The 20,937-nt window shown below is 52.4% G+C and overlaps 9 protein-coding genes across 9 annotated transcripts; 2 read left to right on the top strand and 7 right to left on the bottom strand.

Annotated features, from left to right (window-relative positions):
* Positions 1-911: 911 nt before the first annotated feature.
* VTN00DRAFT_6393 (uncharacterized protein) lies at positions 912-2,248 on the bottom strand (the record flags this gene model as incomplete). Its single annotated transcript, XM_069433024.1, has 5 exons — positions 912-1,638; positions 1,740-1,867; positions 1,926-1,939; positions 2,008-2,073; positions 2,140-2,248. 5 exons carry the CDS (start codon positions 2,246-2,248, stop codon positions 912-914), a joined length of 1,044 nt encoding a protein of 347 aa, XP_069288825.1.
* A 2,183-nt stretch (positions 2,249-4,431) lies between these two features.
* VTN00DRAFT_6392 (uncharacterized protein) lies at positions 4,432-5,418 on the bottom strand (the record flags this gene model as incomplete). Its single annotated transcript, XM_069433023.1, has 1 exon — positions 4,432-5,418. The coding sequence occupies one exon, from the start codon at positions 5,416-5,418 to the stop codon at positions 4,432-4,434; it is 987 nt and encodes a 328-aa protein (XP_069288824.1).
* Positions 5,419-6,702: 1,284 nt separating this feature from the next.
* On the bottom strand, positions 6,703-7,949 carry VTN00DRAFT_6391 (uncharacterized protein; the record flags this gene model as incomplete). The annotated part of the gene is made up of 3 exons (XM_069433022.1): positions 6,703-7,273; positions 7,348-7,690; positions 7,910-7,949. The coding sequence occupies 3 exons, from the start codon at positions 7,947-7,949 to the stop codon at positions 6,703-6,705; spliced, it is 954 nt and encodes a 317-aa protein (XP_069288823.1).
* Positions 7,950-8,366: 417 nt separating this feature from the next.
* Positions 8,367-9,381, bottom strand: VTN00DRAFT_6390 (uncharacterized protein; the record flags this gene model as incomplete). Its single annotated transcript, XM_069433021.1, has 4 exons — positions 8,367-8,778; positions 8,869-9,087; positions 9,152-9,271; positions 9,338-9,381. The coding sequence occupies 4 exons, from the start codon at positions 9,379-9,381 to the stop codon at positions 8,367-8,369; spliced, it is 795 nt and encodes a 264-aa protein (XP_069288822.1).
* Positions 9,382-10,053: 672 nt separating this feature from the next.
* Positions 10,054-13,045, bottom strand: VTN00DRAFT_6389 (uncharacterized protein; the record flags this gene model as incomplete). Its single annotated transcript, XM_069433019.1, has 3 exons — positions 10,054-12,118; positions 12,168-12,900; positions 12,961-13,045. 3 exons carry the CDS (start codon positions 13,043-13,045, stop codon positions 10,054-10,056), a joined length of 2,883 nt encoding a protein of 960 aa, XP_069288821.1.
* A 400-nt stretch (positions 13,046-13,445) lies between these two features.
* On the top strand, positions 13,446-14,325 carry VTN00DRAFT_6388 (uncharacterized protein; the record flags this gene model as incomplete). Its single annotated transcript, XM_069433018.1, has 7 exons — positions 13,446-13,462; positions 13,553-13,583; positions 13,687-13,730; positions 13,789-13,892; positions 13,951-14,016; positions 14,074-14,138; positions 14,191-14,325. The coding sequence occupies 7 exons, from the start codon at positions 13,446-13,448 to the stop codon at positions 14,323-14,325; spliced, it is 462 nt and encodes a 153-aa protein (XP_069288820.1).
* A 311-nt stretch (positions 14,326-14,636) lies between these two features.
* On the bottom strand, positions 14,637-15,248 carry VTN00DRAFT_6387 (uncharacterized protein; the record flags this gene model as incomplete). The annotated part of the gene is made up of 1 exon (XM_069433017.1): positions 14,637-15,248. One exon carries the CDS (start codon positions 15,246-15,248, stop codon positions 14,637-14,639), a length of 612 nt encoding a protein of 203 aa, XP_069288819.1.
* Positions 15,249-16,350: 1,102 nt separating this feature from the next.
* VTN00DRAFT_6386 (uncharacterized protein) lies at positions 16,351-18,573 on the top strand (the record flags this gene model as incomplete). Its single annotated transcript, XM_069433016.1, has 2 exons — positions 16,351-16,440; positions 16,513-18,573. 2 exons carry the CDS (start codon positions 16,351-16,353, stop codon positions 18,571-18,573), a joined length of 2,151 nt encoding a protein of 716 aa, XP_069288818.1.
* Positions 18,574-19,220: 647 nt separating this feature from the next.
* On the bottom strand, positions 19,221-20,883 carry VTN00DRAFT_6385 (uncharacterized protein; the record flags this gene model as incomplete). Its single annotated transcript, XM_069433015.1, has 3 exons — positions 19,221-19,401; positions 19,504-20,539; positions 20,649-20,883. The coding sequence occupies 3 exons, from the start codon at positions 20,881-20,883 to the stop codon at positions 19,221-19,223; spliced, it is 1,452 nt and encodes a 483-aa protein (XP_069288817.1).
* Positions 20,884-20,937: the final 54 nt, after the last annotated feature.

Here is a 20,937-nt window from a genome sequence, read left to right as displayed (position 1 = left end):
ATAATCTTAATTCAAAAGCTATAATTCTTGAGATTCCACAAGTTTTCAGGAGGCTATACTATATATACAGCAATGTAATGCGATGCAGTACGCTTATAATCGAGGCAAATCAACATATTTGTCCTGTTATAAATGAGAACTAGAGGAAGGAAATGATGAAGAAATGAATGAAGCCGTCGAATCAAAATATAACTGACAGGGCAGGACATGGCAATGGTCGGTTGGTCAAGATCAGATTTCTACTGACTACCTATAAATACTACTACATCGACCACCATCTCGTGGAAGGTGAATAGATAGATAGATCGATGCTTGGAATATATACTACCGTAATACTTTTCTTCCTCGAGAACGGTGACGATTGGGAAGGCGGGGGGTTTATTTTTGATTTTGGGAGTGGTGAAATAGATACAGTATGGTAGGTAGCCTAGGGATTTCGGGCGAAAAGCTTGTACGGAATATACTACTGTATGGATATGGGTAGAATTTGTCTACTATCTTTTCTTGAAGTGAAGAGATGGAGATATGAAGAACTTCATTTCATGACTGCAGATAAAAAAGAACCAGATGCATGTACATACTTGAAAAAGGATAAGGATGACCCGAAAATGGAACTAACTTGAAAGAAACTGGAGGTAGCTGCAAATTCCAATCAATGGATGAGCAGCTGTAGAAGTGAAGTAAAAACCAAGATTTTTTTCCTTTTATATCTTTTTATCAGGCAAACTGTTTTGAGATTCCCGCTCATTCACCAAAGTTGAACCATGCATAAGTATTCACGGAGCATGACAGGCAATCCTGCATGCTTCACTTGGTACTGTGATAGGTGATAATAGGTGATAGGTTAGAAACGGAACATTCTATGCTCCATATATTCCTCTCGCGTCGTCCCCTGTCGAAAAGGTATGGGTTCAGTAGTAAAGGAACAGGCGCCTCATAACCCGCGACGCAGCGGTAGTCAAGGCCTGCTTGACTCCGCCAATGAAGCCGTTATTCGCGTACGCCTGGCTAGCGTCCCACATCATAACGCCTCCAAAGCTCGCGAAAGTCTTGCAGTAGTTGATGATGGGAGCGAGACCCGACGCGGGCGTGTATCCGCTGCCAGCGGCCCCCTGGTTCGCGGGGACACCGACGAAGACCTTCACGTTGGGGTTCTTGGACGTCTCCTTGGCCCAGTTGTCCCACGTGGCGAAGTTGAAGTTGTTCTGGGTGCTGGATCCGGGCGTGAATGACTGCAGGCCGCAGTAGTTGTTGTAGAACTGCACCCAGATCGCGTCGAAGGAGACGGCTCCGTCGAGCATCGCGTTGTCAGCGGCGTCTGGATACACGCACTGGGGAGCGGCCGTCAGGTAGTATTTCTTCGAGCTGTCCGCGTCCATCAGGCTGCGGAGCTTGTTGGCGAAGGGGACCATGTTGGAGACTGAGCTCTCGAAGTCGAAGTCGAAGCCATCGACGGATGCGTCTCCGAAGGGGCGATGCGCGGAGGAGCCAGATTGCTGAGGGCCAAAAGTCTCCCAGATCAAGTTGGCACCGGCCACGGCAGCATCCTCTGAGGAGAAACCGCCTTCGCTGTAGGTGGCGCCGCCGATGGAAAGGAGGATGGTCTTTCCCTTGCTCTGGCAGGCCTTGATATCCTCACTGATTGATCGACCATGAGTCAACGAGATCATGAATGTATATAGGTAGAGCACAATCCTTTCATAATGTTCAAGGACCGTTTATTGGAATCCAGAACTTACCCAATCTCAGGGCAGTTCAGAAGAGCTGTTCCTGAGAACGTAGTGCATTTGTCACCCTGGTTGGCAAAGTCGATTTCCGGAGCACCGCCAACACCGTTGATCACAGTAAGGAATGCGAGTTGGAACACCTATAATCCAAATGTGAGCCTTAGACAAGCCATGCAGTCTCTTTGGTACTCTTCATACATCAATGTCGGTGTCTGTTGAAGGAGACAGGTCCGTTAGCATCAAAAAGAGGAAATCGATATTAGGTCACTTGACTACCCACTGTCGCAGTAGTACGAAAGACGCTGCTGAGCCAGGTCGCCGCTGGATTGCATGTACGAGTTTTGACCTATCAAGAGAGGAATTCAGCTTAGCAATTTTTCGTTGGAGAGGACGGCTCTGAGGAGCTATATACCCCAGTAGACGGCAACATTGCTTGAAGAGGTAGTGTCAAGGGTAGCATAGACACCCTGAGTGACTGCGAGCATGGCTGCCAAAGAAAGGAAGTTCTTAGACGGAGCCATTTTGTAAGGATAGGTAGGTAAAGAAGTTTGAAGTTCGAAGTAAGAAGTAAGAAGTTAGGTGTTAGGAGAGAAGGAAGAAGCAAGATGTTGGAGGTAGGAAGTTAAAAGGAGGAAATGAAAGGTAAGAAGTTGGAGGTAGGAAGTGAAAACGGAGCAAGATTGAGTGAAGGAATGGATAGCGAAGTAGTATAAGAAATTGCTTTCACTGCTTGGTCAAGAAATGACTTGGGGGCCGCTGATGAACTGAAGCGCTCTTATACATCACATCGAGCCTCTCTTGACACCTTTCTTTACTCTCACTTCAGGGAACTGGGTTACATGGTGGAACCTACTATACGATCAACAGCTCCCAGCTGTATACAGTCGCATGAACACGGTGTCATGGAAATAGCGCTGAGCCTCATACATGATGGCATCCTGGTGTTTGTTCCAGGTCAACTGGGGGCCAGAATATTGCAGGGTTGGACATTTTCCAAAAGCAAGTATGTACATTCCACGGTGCCCAGTTTCTGGCTCCAGGGGCCTTGAGATCATGGAATGTAACCTCTCCAGGTCCGGTCAGAGCCCATCACCGTGGAAGCCAACTCTGGGACTACCCAAAAGAGTAATATGACAGCTTCATACTCTCATCCGTTTGCGGTCAGAGAGGGGAAAAGCTATCAAAGGTCACAAGGGCCCTGCGTTAGTAGAACGCACGGCGGAGGACGGCTCGAGTGTTGCAGCAAGAGGTCATATCATGACGTTCCCACGCGACGCCAAGCTCATGTAGGAGCGCGGATCTTCTGCCTGTTCCTGTGTAGCCAACTTTTCAAATCCACCAGATAGAAGTTACTCCGCAGGAAGACGGAACACGGGGCGTTAATAAAGTAGGCGGAGCAGATCCCCAGGAACGGGAAATGGGCCATGCGTTGTATACCTCCGACAAGACTCGCCGGTGACATGCAGAGAGATGCGCTAGAAGAACACCGGCTCGCTGTGTCCCCTACATGGAAAACGGAGGATAACTCGATATCTGCACGTCGTGATTGGTATCCCGCATCGGCAGACAGCCGCCAGCTAGTAGGTGTTTCTGGATCTGGTTCTGGGCCCCGAAAGGACCCTGTCAAGCGATGAAGCCACTGTTGCATTCTTCATCTTGATCCTTGCCAGGGACTCGTTTCACTAACTGCGCGCGAGGACGAGGGTACCAATTGGTGAGAGTGTCGAAGATTGCGCCCAATGATAAGCAAACTAGTCTGAAGGCCGGATTTCTCGAGAAAAGACAAGCTTTCCGGGTTAAGCAAGGAGTTTGAGCCTCCGCGTCTGGACGATGGAGGAGAGATGGATGGGAGCGATCAAGTCCCCGGCCCGGATGTCCCGACGCATGCGGGTTGCACAAAGAGCGATTTCTGGAAACCTTGCATGGTCCAACGTCTTCTCAGATGACAACTTCTGCGGAAAATGAAGCCTGATGAGCCGCACTGGTGTTCATGCCACATGGCTTGAGAGACGGGACAGGGTTGACAGCACTAGAGCGGACTCCTCTCGAATTCGACGCTCTCTATACGCCGGTCACTTGGCCAAACACCACTAACCTAGTTCGGCGGTGTGTTACATCTACCTATGTTCTTCCCCTCCAGTCCGCTAGGTACCTAAAGCTAATCTAGTATATGGTGAACGGGCTCGATATATTGCAACTCTAACGGCCTTATCTTGTGATCTACTGCACCGTGCTGTGCATGCAGATGGACAAACATGTACTAACTCTGGAGGGATTGCACAGTTCGCTATGCACAGGGTATCCTGGATACGCATCTGCCTCTTGATGCCTAGGTATGGTCATACCTATCTGCCCTCCCATCCCATGCACCTCTGGCTGACCTTTGAGAAAAGCAGGTTCTACTTAGGTTGAACTTGTCATGGCAACATCCTTATCAGTTCCCTCCTCCCAGGTTGCTGGTCGGGTTGCAATCATCCAGTATAGCATCTGCATCTTTGACAGCAGCGTACGAATCTGTAGAGTACAGAGTACTCCATACGGAAAGCATGGAAACAACATGGAGTTCTTGACAATATTAGGAATCGAGGTTGTCTTCACGCTGGATATAAGGTATGTATCTCAGTGGATGAACTCGAGGTAAACATGTCCTTTTATTCACCAATCTTGGATTATTTATTCTTCCCTTCCATACTAAGCACTCTAGCTAGCTAAACACTCGAACGTAGTTAATTGCCCAATAAGCCTCCGCAAATGCCTGCGGATTATTCGCAACAAAATTGGCCGCACACGAAGGCGTACTACTCCAGGCGGCCCCAGCCCAATCCCCACAGAAGGTATTATCAAAGACGACATTGAGATTCTCAAAGTGCTGATCGATAACACATCCCTGTCCCAGCTGCGCAACGGGAGTACCCCAGGTGGCAGGATCCGGTCTGCCTTCCACAATATCCTGCGGGATTCCTTCCGCACGAGAGAAGAACCAGATCCGGATCGTCTGAGACGTCCACTCCGTGGCATACACACCTCCACCCACAGCGTTGAACCCGTTCCCGTATGAGGCCCGGTTGTAGTTCGCGACCTGGCAGCCCTGGTTCGGGCCCTGGTTGGGGGCCTGGACGTCGCAATTAAGAGTCTTCAACGCGCCGGTGAATAGGGTGTTTACCGTATCCATAATCGATCCAACAAGGCTGTTTAATATCGAGCAGCCGGTTCCCGTGTGGAAGGTGACGAAGTTGTGCTTCTGATCGTTCACCCCCTCGAGGATGTCGATCTCCCTCGAGACAGGCCAGTTCGGTCCCACCATCCAGAAGGCCGGCCAGGTGCCGCAGATGCTTCCCGGCATGTGGGCGATGTCAGTGATGACGACGCCATGGTTGTACGCTTTGTTGCTGGTGATGCGGACGCTGGAACGGCCACCGGGCATGACGTTCTGGGAGTCGACACCGATATGGACGACCGGTTTGCCATCTGACCCTGTCGTGATGCTTGTCAGTCCCGTATTGCTGGCGGTGGCTGCGTCGACATATCGAACAAAGCCCCGGGTCGGATCCGGGCCGGTGAAGAAGGAGAACCCGGAGAAGAAATTTGCCCCTGAGTAGTCGTCGACGAGGACGTAGCTTGCTACGAGTTCTCCATAGATGAGTAAGTAGAAAAGGCTTTGGAGGAGATTCTGGCAGTATATCTGTAACATGATGAGTAGGTACGCACATACATATATATCCAGTTTTGCTCTACTATCAGTATTCAAAGAATGGATACGCAATAAAGTAAGTAGGTGGAGAACTAACAAACACGAGACATCTGTGCGTACCTATTTATACAACCTACACTGGGATTCATTGTTCGTGGAGTCACCTATCTGTGAATCTTTCCTGCAGCTTAAATCCGTCCGTACTACATGTCTAGCGGCATGGACAACTTATTGAATCATCCAACAAAGAAGAGCAAGGAGATAAAAGCCATGTACTCCGTTACACACACACCCGCCCCAAATTTCGGCATTTAGCCACTGAACTCCATAAATACTACCTATAAATAAAGGACACCGGTTAGCTACTCAGTCTATTTAAAGAACAAGTGAAAGAAAATCTATATATATGGTGGCTTATTCCGGCCAATATCAAAATAATGAATGCACCATCAGGCGTGTAACTCTCAGTCAACCGCACCATGAAGACTAAGTTATTACATGTGGAATACCTTCTATGCAAAATACATGCGCAAAGGAGTCCCCCGAGGTATCCAAACAAAAAATTTAAGTGGACATTGGCTTGGAACCCATACATACACAAGATTTTCTTCCCACGGTTATTAGAGACTATTGAGCAAAGAACCTCATTCAAAGAAGTTTTTTATCTGACCTTGCAGCTGAGCTCCATCGCTTTATGAATTAAAGAAACCCCCGGATTAAGCCTGTCCCTGCAGTTCAGTGTTTCAGTTCAGTTCAGGTCTGGAGCTGGAGCTGGAGATACTGCCGCCACATCTACTGCTTACCAACTTACCTACCTAGTCACGATGGATGTGGTGCCTGTTCAATGAGATCTCATTTACATGTCCTGTTGACTTAGGTAAGTAACAAAATCACCATCATCATCATCCACGTAGTATAAAACATACTAGATAGCATACTAGATAGTATATTCTAAAACTATGGATATGATAGCAGTATCTTTCTTGTAGGTATCTTTTAAGGCACAGGTTTCTCTTTCACCCTCCGGAATTCGAATACTAGATATGGGAATTTGTTTACTATAGATGGATGATTACCTTAGCAAAACACTCGATTTAGTCATTTCAAACTACTACATTTACGTAACCCTCCGAAATTGATATATCATGCGTGAAACGATTTCAGTAAAACCTATCAGTCTGATTGGGATCTATCAACCAACCCAATGGTTGAGTCATCGTCAAAGGTACCAATGGTACCATTCTTTCCCTTTCATAAGCAGGCAATGTGATCACCTCTCTCCCCTCACTTCGAAATCCCAGTAACCCTCTTAACAGCCTCCTCAATGGGCATATCTTCCGCAACGACGCCCGCCCCCTTCAACACATCCACGGCACCCTCCACAACCTTCTTATCCACGCCCCTCGTCCCCTTGACGAACTTCACATCCTTCAGCCACTCCTTCGCATCCTCCTCCTCGTAGTGGCACCCCAACTCGCCCGTCCCCAACAACTTGACAACCTGCCCCGCGTCGCGCTCGAACTCCCTGATGCCCTCGTCGAGAGCCTCAAACAGCTTCGCCAGATTCTCGTCCTTCTCTGGGTCCGGGAACGTGCAGTCCGAGGCGACGATGTGCCACGAGGGCCAGGGGGTGAAGATCTCGCCGATCTTCTTGAGCGGCGGGTTCGGGTTGGAGGCGGTGGGGTGGAAGAAGGACTTGGTGGTAAAGTGCTCCCACATGAAAAATTCGGCGGAGGGTTTGGTGCCCGTGACGCCGTCGCGGAGGGCGTTGAAGGGGCCGAGGGAGACGGTGGAGAGGGAGTCCGGACCCCAGCCTTGTTGTTGGGCGAGGACGAAGGACATGATGTGCGAGCCGCTGGAGAAAATATCAGTATCGTATAACACTTTTGATATGACACAGGCACAGGATACTGTATATATAAGACTCACCTTCCCAACCTACTAACCCCAACCCTACCCCCCTTCAAGTCCCCCACGTTGTTAATCTCCCCCCTCTCTCTCCCCGTGACAATCGCCCACCGCAGCGGCGTCTCCACCCACTGTCCAACGATCTTATACCCGCCCGACACGGCATTCTTGTGCGTCTGCTGCTTGCCCGTGAGTCCGGCGACCCAGCCCTCGGTCAGTCCGATGCCGACATCGATCTCATTCTCGCGGAGGGAGGATATCATATGCCCTGTTCCCGAGGGGAACGGGGTCAATTGGACCCGGAAGGGGAGTTTCGACAAAGAGGGGGAGCGCAGGGCCAGGTGTAATGGGGTGAGGTAGTGCTCTGTTTATGCATATCCCAAAACCGCCCGGAGGGGACGGGGGAGGGGGAGAGGGTTAGCATTTTGTTGCTTTTCTCTTATATTCAATGATCACATCTTTTTTCAATTGCGAGTATTGGTGCTTTGAGGTATCGTTCGTGTGTTTGATTTCAGGGTTCGCGTTGTGCATTTCTTCAGTGTATGCCGTGAGGGGGCGGAGAAGCAAAGGAATGAAGTCATACCGGGCACATAGCCGATGCGGATGGTCAGTGAGGAAGCCATGGCGGGGCTTTGCAACCTGTTCCTGGACACGGAAAAACCGTAGGCTTGTAAATAAAAGATGGATATCCAGGAAACGAAGTTCAACTGCACCCTGGGAGAACCGTCGAGGGTGGAAGTAGGGTAACTTGACGGTGGGGTTGTGCCGGGGTTTAGGTCAGGCTGATGTCGAAATCTCCGATTCGGAAAGTCCACTAAGACGCGACGGTAGAAGATTATCAATGAAGGTCTTTTTTTTTTGCTTTTGCAGGAGCCATATATATTATTCATTGTTCCTATTCTATCCATCCCTTTTTCCAATGACACCAGGTCTGTTTCTCTTCACGCATAATTACAAAAAGTATCTTGTTAGAAGAAATAAATGATTATTAACCCCTCATAACCAAGCTCTCATAAGATCATAAGATCAATTTGAATCGACTACGCCAACCGGAGATCCTTCTCCTCAACGGTCCATCTCTCACCGTTCTCCTTGGGATTGCTTGAAGGACCATTTCCGAACATCCAGTACTGCACACCGAGGTAGCAGTCGCATATGCACTGGAACGTAGCGCACATCCGGAACGCCCAGGGGATGGGTTCCTTGCTGCAGAAGAAGTAGCTCATCTTCATCACATCGCCGAGGATCCACGCGGCAACTACGGACAGCCGGAATCCCTTGCAGGACCGGGCGCGCTGGTTCGCCAGGACCTGCGGAACTGGAAGGAAGGCCTCGACAGCAAGGCCGACAGATCCGAGGAGGTTAATATAAGACTCCGAGCGGGAGATGAAAGGGAAGAAGACGTGGATGATGAAGAGGCTGAGGGAGAAGTAGACGAGAAACATCCAGTATCTGGGATGTTTACCATGTTAGTCGTGACCGTTACACAGGAAATAGAGGCGATCTGGTCAGAACCCAGGAGAACAATACGGGTAGACATACGGCCTCGTCGACCTCCACTGCCAAAAATTATACGGTCTCGTGAACCAGCCATTCGACTCATCATGTCCGCTAAACGGCACATGCTCGATGCCGTCCTTAATACCCGGGGCGGGCCGGTTATCCAACGCAACCTTGAGCAAGACGAGTTGCACCGCAACCATGATAACGGCCTGCGCGAGCAGCGCATATGAATAGTAGGCTCCAAACCAGTAGAAGACCCTAGTTGGGTTGTCAGAATCGACCTGATGCACATGTAGCCTCATCGACGGAAGCAACTGCTTACTTCAATATCGAGGCGACAAGCATGATCAACGGTATATCCAGCGAGAATCCGGCAGAGCTCTTGTTCTTATGTATACTGTATATCTGATCCGAATATGATGTCAGAGGGGAGGTAACGAGGCTATTCCCCGCGGTCAGCATTCCACGCTCTGCAGCCATCCGGAGCGGAGGAATCGGGGACACCTACAAGACTGGAGCCCCATACTCGAGGGCCGCGGAGAGGAGCCACATCGTGCCTGGGATTATCCAACACAGTGATTTCTTGGACTTAGTAGGCGCTCTTCGGCTGCAATATGCGCTTCCCGCGTCAGGCGACGGAAGTAGCTGCTCGCGTGCTCTAAATGAATCGCGGTGTGCAGAAGTAAATGTCAATGAAGCACGATTTACGTAGCCGCGGGAAGGCTCGACTGCAGACTCGATGAAATAAAAGCGCCAGCGACTGTGGAAGTCATAGAATAGGGCAGTTAGTTATTTAGGACATGAGGCAGAGAGAATCAAGAAAAGGAAATGAAAGAGATACGGTTGAGGACGCTTATCCCGACTGCGCAACGAATCCGGCGGCGTTGGCTGCAGCGCCAGGGGCCCGCCGATCGGGGCTTGTCTCCGATCCCGCCTTGGCCGCTTATGTCAGCAGTCACAGCCATCCAGACCGTTTCTGCTGGTCCATCTCGACCGACGTGATAGAACACAGTGGACCGCGCTTGCGTGTCGGGTCTCCGCTGTACGGGACGGCACATTATTGTGACAGTGAAAACAGGAGCGTGGATGGAAGTGAAACCAAGACATCAACAAAATTGAACCGTCTAGCTAAGCTCTCTACACAGATGGATCATCATGGGTCATGTGGGTACAAAACACGAAAATCAACGACTACACGGACTGCCAAGTGTCAAACGCTCTGGTCTAGAATTCAATCCTCCACACCTTGCCAATACCAACGTTAGGGTTCTTCACCACGGCGTATGGCGCCTTTCCGCCCTGCTGGACGTGGTATTCCAGCGGAGCAGTCGCACCAGCCTCCGCACCGTCCTCGATCACAGTCACGCTCGACTTCTCCTGCCACTCCTTGGGAGCATCAACAACCACGACCTTCTCAACGCGGACATCTGCCATTGTCTTGACATAATCCACAGTCTTCGGGCCCTTCCTTCCAATGTCTTCCGACGAGAGACTGGAATCGCTGAAGCTGAAGCGACGGTGAATGTAGGCACCATGCTGGTAGTCGAACGTCTCACCATCATCGACATACAGAGTGCCCTCAGCCTGGCCGTTCTTGTCCAGGACGACGACGAGCGTGTACGGATCCCATTTCATCAATCCGCTGCTGCGGCGAGGGCGGTCCTTACGAGGGATAATGTGACCACCCTGCATCAACAAGGGAACCTTCTCAAGAGGCGCAGGGACCGTATGCCTGTTACCAGCGCCCTGGTAGACGGTGTAATCGAAATAGTCGTAGTACTTCTCGTCGTCGGCAATGTAGATGTCCACCGAAGTCGCGCCCTCAGTGACCACCGGCTTCGCAAGGAGACCGGTAGATCCCAGGTAGAACTGGTCATCGATGGCGAAACCGAGCTCGTCAGATGGGTGAACGTAGTACTGAGGTCTCACGATCGGCGTTCCATTCACGGAAGCCTGGTGGAAGGCGGTGTACCAGGCGGGCAAGAGTTGGTATCGGAGGCGGATGGCTTGGGTGATGATGGACATGTAGGGCTCACCGGCCAGGTAAGGCTCTCTCCTACGAGTGTCGATGTGGGCATGCGCGCGGAAAAACGGATAGAAGATACCAGTTTGGTACCACCTCGTGAGAAGCTCCTTGCTTGGGTTTCCGAAGAAGCCACCGACATCAGCACCTGCAAAAGGAAATCCAGCGATACCATTGTTCAGAACCATGGGCAGAGAGGCCGCCAGGTGGTCCCAGTTGGCCTGGTTGTCACCAGTCCACATGGCACTTATCCGCTGAGCACCGGCGTAGAACGATCGGGTCAAAATAAATGGCCGCCGAATCTCACCCTTCTTCCGCTCCAGCATCGCATTGTAGGTAGCATTAACTAAAGTCAAGCCGTTGACGTTGTGAATATCACGATGCTCCCAGTTGCCGTAGTGCAAGTTGTCCTTAGGCATGGTGGTCTCAGGACCGTTGAACACCGACGGCTCGTTCATGTCATTCCAGATGAACATGTTAGGAAGCGTGCCCTTGAACTTGTCATACTTGAACAGACCGGTCCACCAGCTGATAGACGCGGGATTGAAGCAATCCACCCAGTGAGACGACCCAGGCCAGCACCAGCCCTCGTAGATGTTGCCATCCTTGTTTTTGACAGCAAGATCCTTGCTCTTCAGCTCCTCGACGACAGGGTAGTTGGCTTCGTTCTTGATGTGAGGGTCAATGATGATCACCAGCTTGCGCTCGGAGTCATCGAGCTGTTCCTGCATACCCTTGGGATCAGGGAAAGTAAGGGGATCCCAAGTGAAGTATTTCTTGCCGTCGGTATACTCGATGTCGAGCCAGATCACATCGTAGGGGATCTGGTACTTGTCGAACTTTCGGTCGACATCCTTAACATCGTCATCAGTAACGTAGTTCCATCGACATTGGTGATACGCGATGGCAAAGTGCTGAGGGAGCTGAGTGTATCCCGTGAGCTCTCCATAAGTCCTGCTGAGATCCTCCGGTGTAGGTCCAAGGAAGACGAAAACGTCCAGCTGGCCAGACTCCGAAAACCAATGGGTCTGTGTGGTCGTCTTCGGGCTCACGCCCAGGGCGAGCGGGTTCACAGATGGCTTAAACTTGACGATGTCCACCCAGGTTTCTGCGGCGTTGAGCCAGAAAACGCCAACAGTGGAGTCCTTGCGGTGCGCCTGCATGAACGGAATAGAGCCATAAAGTGTCATCGGGCTGTTGAGTTCATACTCGAAGACATCGCTGTTGTGCATACGGTACGGTTCCTCGTGGTTTCCAGAGCCGCCTCTGATCGTCGATTAGCTCAGCTCAAAAACAACGTAGAGTATGGACTTACCTAGTCTCCTTCAACGAGAGCGAGTCCGCGTGTTCTGGGATTCCAAAGACGTGTCCATAACCAGGGAATGAAATGTCTAGACCGACACTCTCCGGACCCCTAGGCTTCGAGTCCGTATTGCCTCCGAAAGTCTCCTCCCACCAAGTACTCTGGTCATCCTTGGGCTCGGAACTCTCATCATTAACCTTGGCTCTCCAATGCTCAACATTCAGATAGCCCCTGTCGTTGAGCTTCACATGGGTCTCGCCATCCCTCTGGAACTGGACCTCGAAAGGTGCGTGACGGATGATGGCCTGGAATTTCTTCTCGGGTCCGTACAGCACCTTAGTGAAACCAGTTTCCGTCTCCGGGTTCAGCGACGCAGACTTGCTGAGCTCCAGGCCGCCCACGAGCACCCATTTACCAGCTTCATTGTAACGTTCCTTTCGGGCCTTGCTGCCATGTCGAAGCTCAATCTCGCCCTTCACACGTTTCTCCTCGTCCACGACGACTCGAGCGGCGCCCGACTCGAGGAAGGATACGGTAAGAGGCAGTCTGACCTTCTCATTGCTGGCGGTCATCTTGATAATTGTGCCTTGCAATTGACCATCCTGGAACTGGATAGATGCGGAATCAAGTTCGTACGGAGCGGTCCACGAGGAGCCCCGAGCGGTGACTTCATCAGCATAGGCTCTGTTGCGCTTGCAGAAGCCCGATTGCGCACATTTCTTGAAGTTTTCATGCTTCACCGAGACTTATAACCCATTGTCAGAGCTCTATCGAGATTTAATGTAATAGCAATCAACAAACTCACTTCCAGGGACGATAAAACAACATAGCAGTATCGTTAGGGACAGGAACAGCGTCCACCGGGGGGACGCTGACCGGCTCCTGGCCATGGTTTAAGAAAAAGGAGCAAGCAACAGATGCTAACCTCCCAAAGTAAATGAGATGCAATATATAACTGCGTTGACCTACATCGACGTGCGGTGTAAGCCAAGCAGGAGCATATACAACAACAGCTCTCTCCGCGTTTGGTCCAGGCTGTCCAGATAGCTCTGGGCACGGGACTACTACTACTACGGCTAAGGGCGGTCAGGCCGCGTTTTGAGACCGGCGAATTGAACCCCTCCAGCCCCACAGTGCCCGACCCTCGTCCGCCGGCTGCCCGTATATATTTTCGCCAACTCAGCCATTGCCCGCCCACAACTTGGTTCTACCTCGTTCGAATCCTCCCAGACTTCCGCTGCATTTCTCCCGCTGATCTAGAGTCATCTTTCATTCTCACATTTATCCAAGATGTCTAACGAGCAGACGTATGTCCCCTCCCCCACTTAACCCCCCCCCTATCCCTCCAGATTTTTCATTACCCCTCCGTTTGTTTGCGATTCTAACAAAGTACACAGTTTCATTGCTATCAAGCCTGACGGTGTCCAGGTACGCCTTTCTCCCTGGAAATTCTCGAGATACAATAAATAGAATGACAAATGGTGTCTACGTTTGGTGCTTCAAGTCCAGAGACTGACACTGTCGTCAACAGCGCGGACTCGTCGGCCCCATCATCTCCCGCTTCGAGCAGCGTGGGTGAGTAGTACAACCCCTCCGCAGACAATCGAAAGAACGGCCTACTGACAGTCCACAGCTTCAAGCTCGTTGCCATGAAGCTGTGCTCTCCCTCCAAGGAGCACCTCGAGAAGCACTACGCCGACCTTTCCGGCAAGCCCTTCTTCAACGGCCTCGTCACCTGTCAGTTTCCCCCTCATCCTGCCCCGCGGTGAGAACAACAGACTAATACTCTGCTTAGACATGCTGAGCGGCCCCATCGTCGCCATGGTCTGGGAGGGCCGTGAGGTCGTCAAGACCGGCCGCGGTAAGTTCACCCCGCCACCGCCGTCTGCTCCTTCGAGTCGACGCTGACGATCTACAGCCATCCTCGGTGCTACCAACCCCCTGGCCTCTCCCCCTGGCACCATCCGTGGTGACTACGCCATCGTAAGTCCATGAACGTGTACGTATTGTGGATACGACACTCACAATGCCACAGGACGTCGGCCGCAACGTCTGCCACGGCTCCGACAGCGTCGAGAACGCCAAGAAGGAGATCGCCCTCTGGTTCAACGAGAATGAGCTCATCTCCTACAAGCAGGCCCAGTTCGACTGGATCTACGAGAAGGCTTAGATTCAGAATTCTTCCACCAATAAACCACCAAAACCTCTTCCGGCTTGCGGAGCTCCGATGACCATCGTCTGAGATGTCTTAGAGCTTCTGCGGTATGAGTTATGATGGGTAGAATAATAACAATATAGAGAATAACCCCAAAAATAAACCCATAATGCCTTGAAAATACACGTTGCAGCTGCTATGTATCTCAATGGGTATATAGTAAACAACAACAGCGCAAGGCGCGCCGCAGCCTCTGCCCCTCTTCCGAAGAATATACGAGAAGCCCAGCATACCAGCGTACCATACGGACCGATATAATCTATCCATCACTTGCTCCCAAAGAGACCCCGGACCCCTCTACCTACCGGCCCAACAACCACCCTCGCAAACCACGGTGTCGCCGACACGCTCGCAATAATCCGCACCGGCAACAACGCCTTGGTAATCGCATACGCCGTCGCAAACTCCAGCACCAGACGCACACCTTTCCTCTCCGCAGCAGTAGTTCCTATCGTAGTCCTAGTACTCTCACCACCGGCCCCAACACTTTCCACATCCGTATCATCTACCCACCCTTTCTTCCTCAACCACCGCCCAAACCTCCTCACACCCTCATCGAAGGCGCCATCACCATCACCGGTCGTCAAGTCAGGCATCCACCCGCCGTAATGGAACGCCGCGACGAGGCCGAACAAGGGAACGACGGCCGTGATCTCGTGCAGGATCAGGAAGGAGGCGATGTGGGAGACGGGAGCGCCGAGGAGCGGGGCCGTGTAGGGACGGAGGAACTTGGGGAGGCGGTCGTTGAGGCGGCGGAGGCGGGAGTCGTGGCTTGAAGATGGTTGTGGAGGAGTTGAAAAGGCGCGGCGGGAGGGTTGTAAGCGAAGAGGTGAGGAGAAGCGGCGGAGGGGGAAGAGGGATGGTCTTCTGGTGGACATTTTGGGCAATTAGAGGCCGGGGGACGCTCAATTGCTGTTGTAGTTGCGATTGATGGATTCGAAACTATTTATCGTTCCGTTGGGGAGTGAAGATGAAGTAGTAGGTGGTATATATTGTCAGTCAACCATATAGGAACTGTGAATCACTAGGAATCAAAAATAAAAACGAGAGGAAAGGAAAGCAGAAAAAAACAGAACAGGCCGCATCCTCTGCTAAGCCGTTGACCGCCTGGAACTGTCCATGAAGCCACGCCGAGACGCTGCATTTGGGGGCCAATTCGTATCCCCGGACTGCTAGTAATCCGGAGAATGCCCGTCTTGGTTATCTAGGATTTTTTTCGTCCATGGTGCGGATGTTTGCCCTGTTTGTCCTGTTTGTGGCGGGCGAAGAGGGAAGATCTGATCTCATCTGCAGATACTTGCATGCACGGGCGCCGACAGTTGGACTTTACTGGTTTGATACATATCGAGTAACATTAGTATTGCTGTCAACTGCAGACTTGCAATGGAATGCCTGAGGATATTATCTTAGGATTTAGGCTCATCTTGCCAGATCGTTTGTCGACATATGGCTGAAGGAGGATTTCCGATAGCCTCTTAGTTCTCCGTGACACCGCATTTGGAGACGGTTGCCATCCACGACGTAGAAAAAGTTGACACGGAGGCATTGGCAGCTTCAACTTGTAGGAAAAGTCCAAGATCGATCTGCAGATCTCATTAGACACGTGTGAACTAAACGGGAGATTCCCAGCAGCCGTGCGCGGTGGCAGAGAGAGAGGAGAGCGTCCGCCCGGCAGTCGACGGGCAACAATTCCCGATTCCCCGGCCTAGAAATCGGCGGCATATCCACATCTTTCCGCCATGACTGGGCGGATCACCCGTCACTGACCACTGGCAGATGTATGTTTGCTAGTTCTTAATTCATGCATCTTCTTCTCAATCTCATCTGTTCATGACCGTCGACGCGACCCTGGGGAGAATCTCTGCTGCTTGAGCACGGTTCTCTCGCCGTTCCACCCAACTGACTTGTCCTCCGTCCTCAGCGCGCGAGGGCACCCCCAGCGTCCATCATAATACCCAGAGACACAGACAGACCTGCAAAATGATGGAGAAGATCACAGACAAGATCGCGGCTCTACCGCCCGATTCAAACTATTTCTCTCTCGAGTTCTTCCCTCCGAAGACCCAGATGGTGGGGTTGAATTCTTACCCCGCGTTCGTGGCCGTGGAAACTGACATAACTGACGATATGCTGTCTGTCTAGGGATCTGCCAACCTCCAAGCCCGTCTGGAGCGTATGTCCCAGGCCCTCCGTCCTCTCTTCGTCACCGTCACATGGGGCGCTGGAGGAACCACCGCGAACAAGTCCCTCGAGCTGGCGGAGATCTGCCAGCGCCAGCTACAGCTGACGACATGTCTGCACTTAACGTGCACCAACATGGACCGGAAACTGGTCGATGAGGCCCTGGAGGAAGCCAAGGTGCTGGGTATTCGGAATATCCTGGCTCTACGTGGTGATCCACCCCGCAGTGAGGAGTACAACATGCACGGAGAGGACGACAGCAACAAAGAGTTCACATGGGCCGTTGACCTGGTGCGATACATACGGCGCGTGCACGGCGACTACTTCTGCATCGGAGTTGCAGCATATCCGGAGGGCCATCCTGGCGAGAACTACAACGAGCCCCAAGACCCCCATAGAGATCTGCCGTATCTGGTGGAGAAGGTCCAGGCCGGTGCGGACTTTATCATGACTCAATTGACATACGATCTCGATGCGTACAGAAAATTCGAAGATCTGCTGCGGAACCACGAGTCGGGAGTCTTTAAGAAGATTCCAGTCATTCCCGGCCTCATGCCGATACAGAGCTACAATATCTTGACGAGAGTGACGAAGCTCAGCCACGCCCGGATTCCCCCTGAGATTCTATCCCGCGTGGAAGCAGTCAAGACAGATGATGAGGCAGTTAAGCGCGTTGGAGTCGACATCGTCAGTGAGCTGGTGGAGGGCATCAAAGAGATACCTTGTCCCACCCCTCGAGGCTTCCACTTCTACACTCTCAACCTGGAAAAGTCCGTCTCCTTCGTTCTCGAACGGTGTGACCTTATTCCACCATCCACCGAGGTGTCTGACGAGGTTGATGAAACCCCTGTCGCGGATGGCCCGTCAATAAAGGATGGTGCTTTCCTGGGTGCTCAGCTGCGTTCTTTCAACAGACGCCGCGCCTCGTCTATCAACTCACAACCACACAACCGTCTCATCGTGGACAAGCCGCAGATACAAGTATCCTCAGACGGATCGTCCAAGGGTTCGACGACGCACGAGGCACCCGCTCTCAGCGCTGGTTTGCCAGCCATGAACCCGCCGCACCGCAGCACCACACTCCAGATCTCAGAAGGCCTTGGCGCCCTAGGCCGCGAAGCAACATGGGACGACTTCCCCAACGGACGATGGGGTGACCCCCGCTCGCCTGCCTTCGGTGAGATCGACGGCTATGGTCCCTCGCTACATGTCAGTGCTGCCGTTGCCCGCCGGCTCTGGGGCTACCCGACCTCCCAGACAGACATCAACTCCATATTCAAACGGCACGTCTCGGGCGAATTGCACATGGTGCCCTGGTCTGAAGGCGGCGCTGAGGAGAGCTCAGGCGGCCTGAACGCCGAGACCGCGACCATCCGCACGGAACTCCTCAAGCTCATCGACGGCCGAGGCTGGTGGACTCTGGCCTCCCAGCCCGCCGTCAACGGCGTGCGCAGCGACGATCCCATCTTCGGCTGGGGTCCCCAGGGCGAAGGCTTCGTGTTCCAAAAGGCCTTTGTCGAATTCTTCTGCCCGAACAAGGACTACCAATCCGTGCTGAAACCCCTCCTGAAGAAATACGGCCACAACGAATTCGCCTGGTTCGCGACCAACGCCGCCGGCGACTTCGAAGCCTCCTTCCACCAAACTATCAACCCCGACCCGATCACCGCCACCGCACCCAAGACGACCGCGCCCGCAGAAGAGGACATCACCACCTCCTCCCAGAACGGCGTCAACGTCGTCACCTGGGGCGTCTTCCGCGGGAAGGAGATCATCACCCCGACCATCATCGAGGAAGTGTCCTTTCGCGCATGGGGCGACGAGGCGTACCGCATCTGGGACGAGTGGCGCCGGATCTACCCCCGCGGGTCGCCGACGGAGCTGTTCCTCGATGAGACGAAGAATGATGTCTGGCTTGTTTGTGTCATTGGACAGCGGTTTGGGGCTGGGACGGAGTTGCGGTCTGAGGAGGAGGAGAGGGAGAAGAAGATGCTGTGGAGGGTGTTGGCGGGTGAGCAGTAGGTCCATACAATACATACACATTGGTGTGCGATCATATGAGATACGACGAACGATGGGGAAGGGGAATTGGTGTAACTTTACGAGAGGCATGAAATTACCCGCGAATTGGGATGTTTTGTGTAGGTAGGTTAGGTTAGGTAGATACGGTTGAAGTCTGTCAGCATCCATGCATGGGAGATGCTACGTTTGACTTTACAAAAAAAAAGGAAAAGGGGTAGCATAAAAATGAAAATAAATGTCAAAAAGGGGATGATAATGGTGTAATTAAATTGCCTGGGTATGTAGATATAGTAATTGAGAGATGTGAACATGACCAGAATCAATTATTCTATCAATTGTATTCCTGTTGTACTGAGTCCACTCGTAAAGATTTTAAACCTTTTCTCTTATTCCTCTGTATTAGGAGGAATCTAGCCAATTCCCATATAATATAACCAAAAGTCTCCTCCTTTGAAGCCAACACCAACGCTAGCGAAACGACATCCAACACAAGGCACACGCCCAACAACGAACCCCATCAACCAGACCTCTCTAACCCCCGTTTTCTATCTATCTGCCAATGCCACAACCAAAAGAGCTCCATACTGGAACCTAGAACCTAGAACCTATAACCCCTAGGTAACCAACTAAAAACCTACCTAATCTATCTATCCCTGCTTCTCCGCAACCCCTCTCCCCTGCAACTCATCGGCGCCCACATCCGGCGTCGCGGTCCCCGACGACTGGGCTTCAGCGAACTTCTCCGCCGCGTCGTCCAGCCGGCCGTACACGCGGGGGTTGCGTTTCGGTTCGTGCGGACCGGACGGGGGGAGTTGGTAGCCGCGGAGTCTGTCCCATTCACTCGTTCATCAGTATAGGTACTTATAATACAGTATATGTATGTACATGGCCTTTTTATTTTTGTTTGGGTAGGGAAGATGTGAAACGTACCGCGGTCCCTGCCCCGTCTGCTCCGGCAAGGCAGGCGCATACGTTCTCTCAAAAGTCCTCACGTCCTCCTCGAACGTTCCCCTCTGTATACTCTCCCTGACAGCGTCGAAGAAGATGTCCATGGTCTGGTAGTTGTGGATCTGGAGTAAGGTCCACGCGAGCATTTCCTTCGCGGAGAGGAGGTGGCGGATGTATGCGCGGTGGTGTTTCCTGCACGTGTAGCATTCGCAGCCTTCTACGAGTGGGGAGAGGTCTGTTGAGTAGGAGGGAGACCACATGTTCATGCCGAGGGGTTTGGGTGTTGATTTAGATGCAGAAGTAGAAACTTCTTCCTCTCGAAAAGGAGGGGCAGGGAAGACAAAGTCCAGCGCGATGCCTCCGTCCGAGGCTGCGCCGATGAAGGGGATCGTGATGAGGTCCGCGCCGAGGGATATCTCGCGGAGGACGTCCTGGGGAGTTTTGGGTTCGCTGAAAGACAGTCGAGGCAAGTCGCCCAGCGACTCGGGGATGATGGACAAGGAGGCGGACTCATATAATGACAGCCCGGAGATATAATTCCGGAGCTCGTCCTCCAGTTCATCAAAGTACAACAACTGCTGCGTATTCTCCAGCGGGAGAACAGGTGCAAAGTACAGCGTCTTCGACCGTTGCTCCTCATCAAGCCAGTCCCCATATAACTGCCCCGTCGCGTCCCTGGTATACGCATGCGTCCTGTCCACCATCTTCTCCCTCCTCTTCACGCCGGGCTTCTGGCCCAGCACCAGATCCGCCAGGCCGACCACAATATCGGGACGCAGCTTCTGCACGGCCTCGATGTAATGTGCGGCCTCGAGCTGGCGGAATCCGACCGACGTCAGGATCGCGATCGAGTTGGCTGTATTCGACACCGGGCACACGATGGGCGGGACCCGTCGCGGGCCCATGACCAGGATGGTCTCTTCCGGCATGGAGATGAACTTGCGCAGGGCGGACTCGTGCGCTGCCGTGGGAAGCTTGTACATCGGGGGGACATCATACGGAGGGGCGCGTTCTATGACTGAGCTCAAGCTGGCCCCGGCGGGGGAATGTTGTTAGACTCGGTTGTACACCTTAGAGAACAACAGCATTCTTTCTTGACTATTGTAGGATTCCCAGAGAATACGTACAATCCTCCAGACCGATATACAGACTGCTAATCGACGTGTGACCGCGCATGACATCGTGCGCGACGTGGGGAACGGTGCCCCGCGACGTGATCGCGACATAGTGCGGCGTGCGCAGGGGCTTCCGGCCCGCGACCGCGAGTCTACCGAGTCGAGGAGCGAGGACAGGCGGCGCTGGCTCCAGGAGAGTGAAGCAGGCCATCTCATCCGGCGTTTGAGGCCGGGTTTCAGGACCCATGTTGGGTTGTTGTCGTCGTTCTGTTATCGACTATGACTATATCAGCGGAGAACT

This window comes from Thermoascus crustaceus (genome assembly GCF_041956765.1).
Source record: "Thermoascus crustaceus strain CBS 181.67 unplaced genomic scaffold VTN00scaffold_3, whole genome shotgun sequence".
NCBI classification, from domain to species: domain Eukaryota; kingdom Fungi; phylum Ascomycota; class Eurotiomycetes; order Eurotiales; family Thermoascaceae; genus Thermoascus; species Thermoascus crustaceus.
This window is presented reverse-complemented; position numbering and strand designations above follow the sequence as displayed.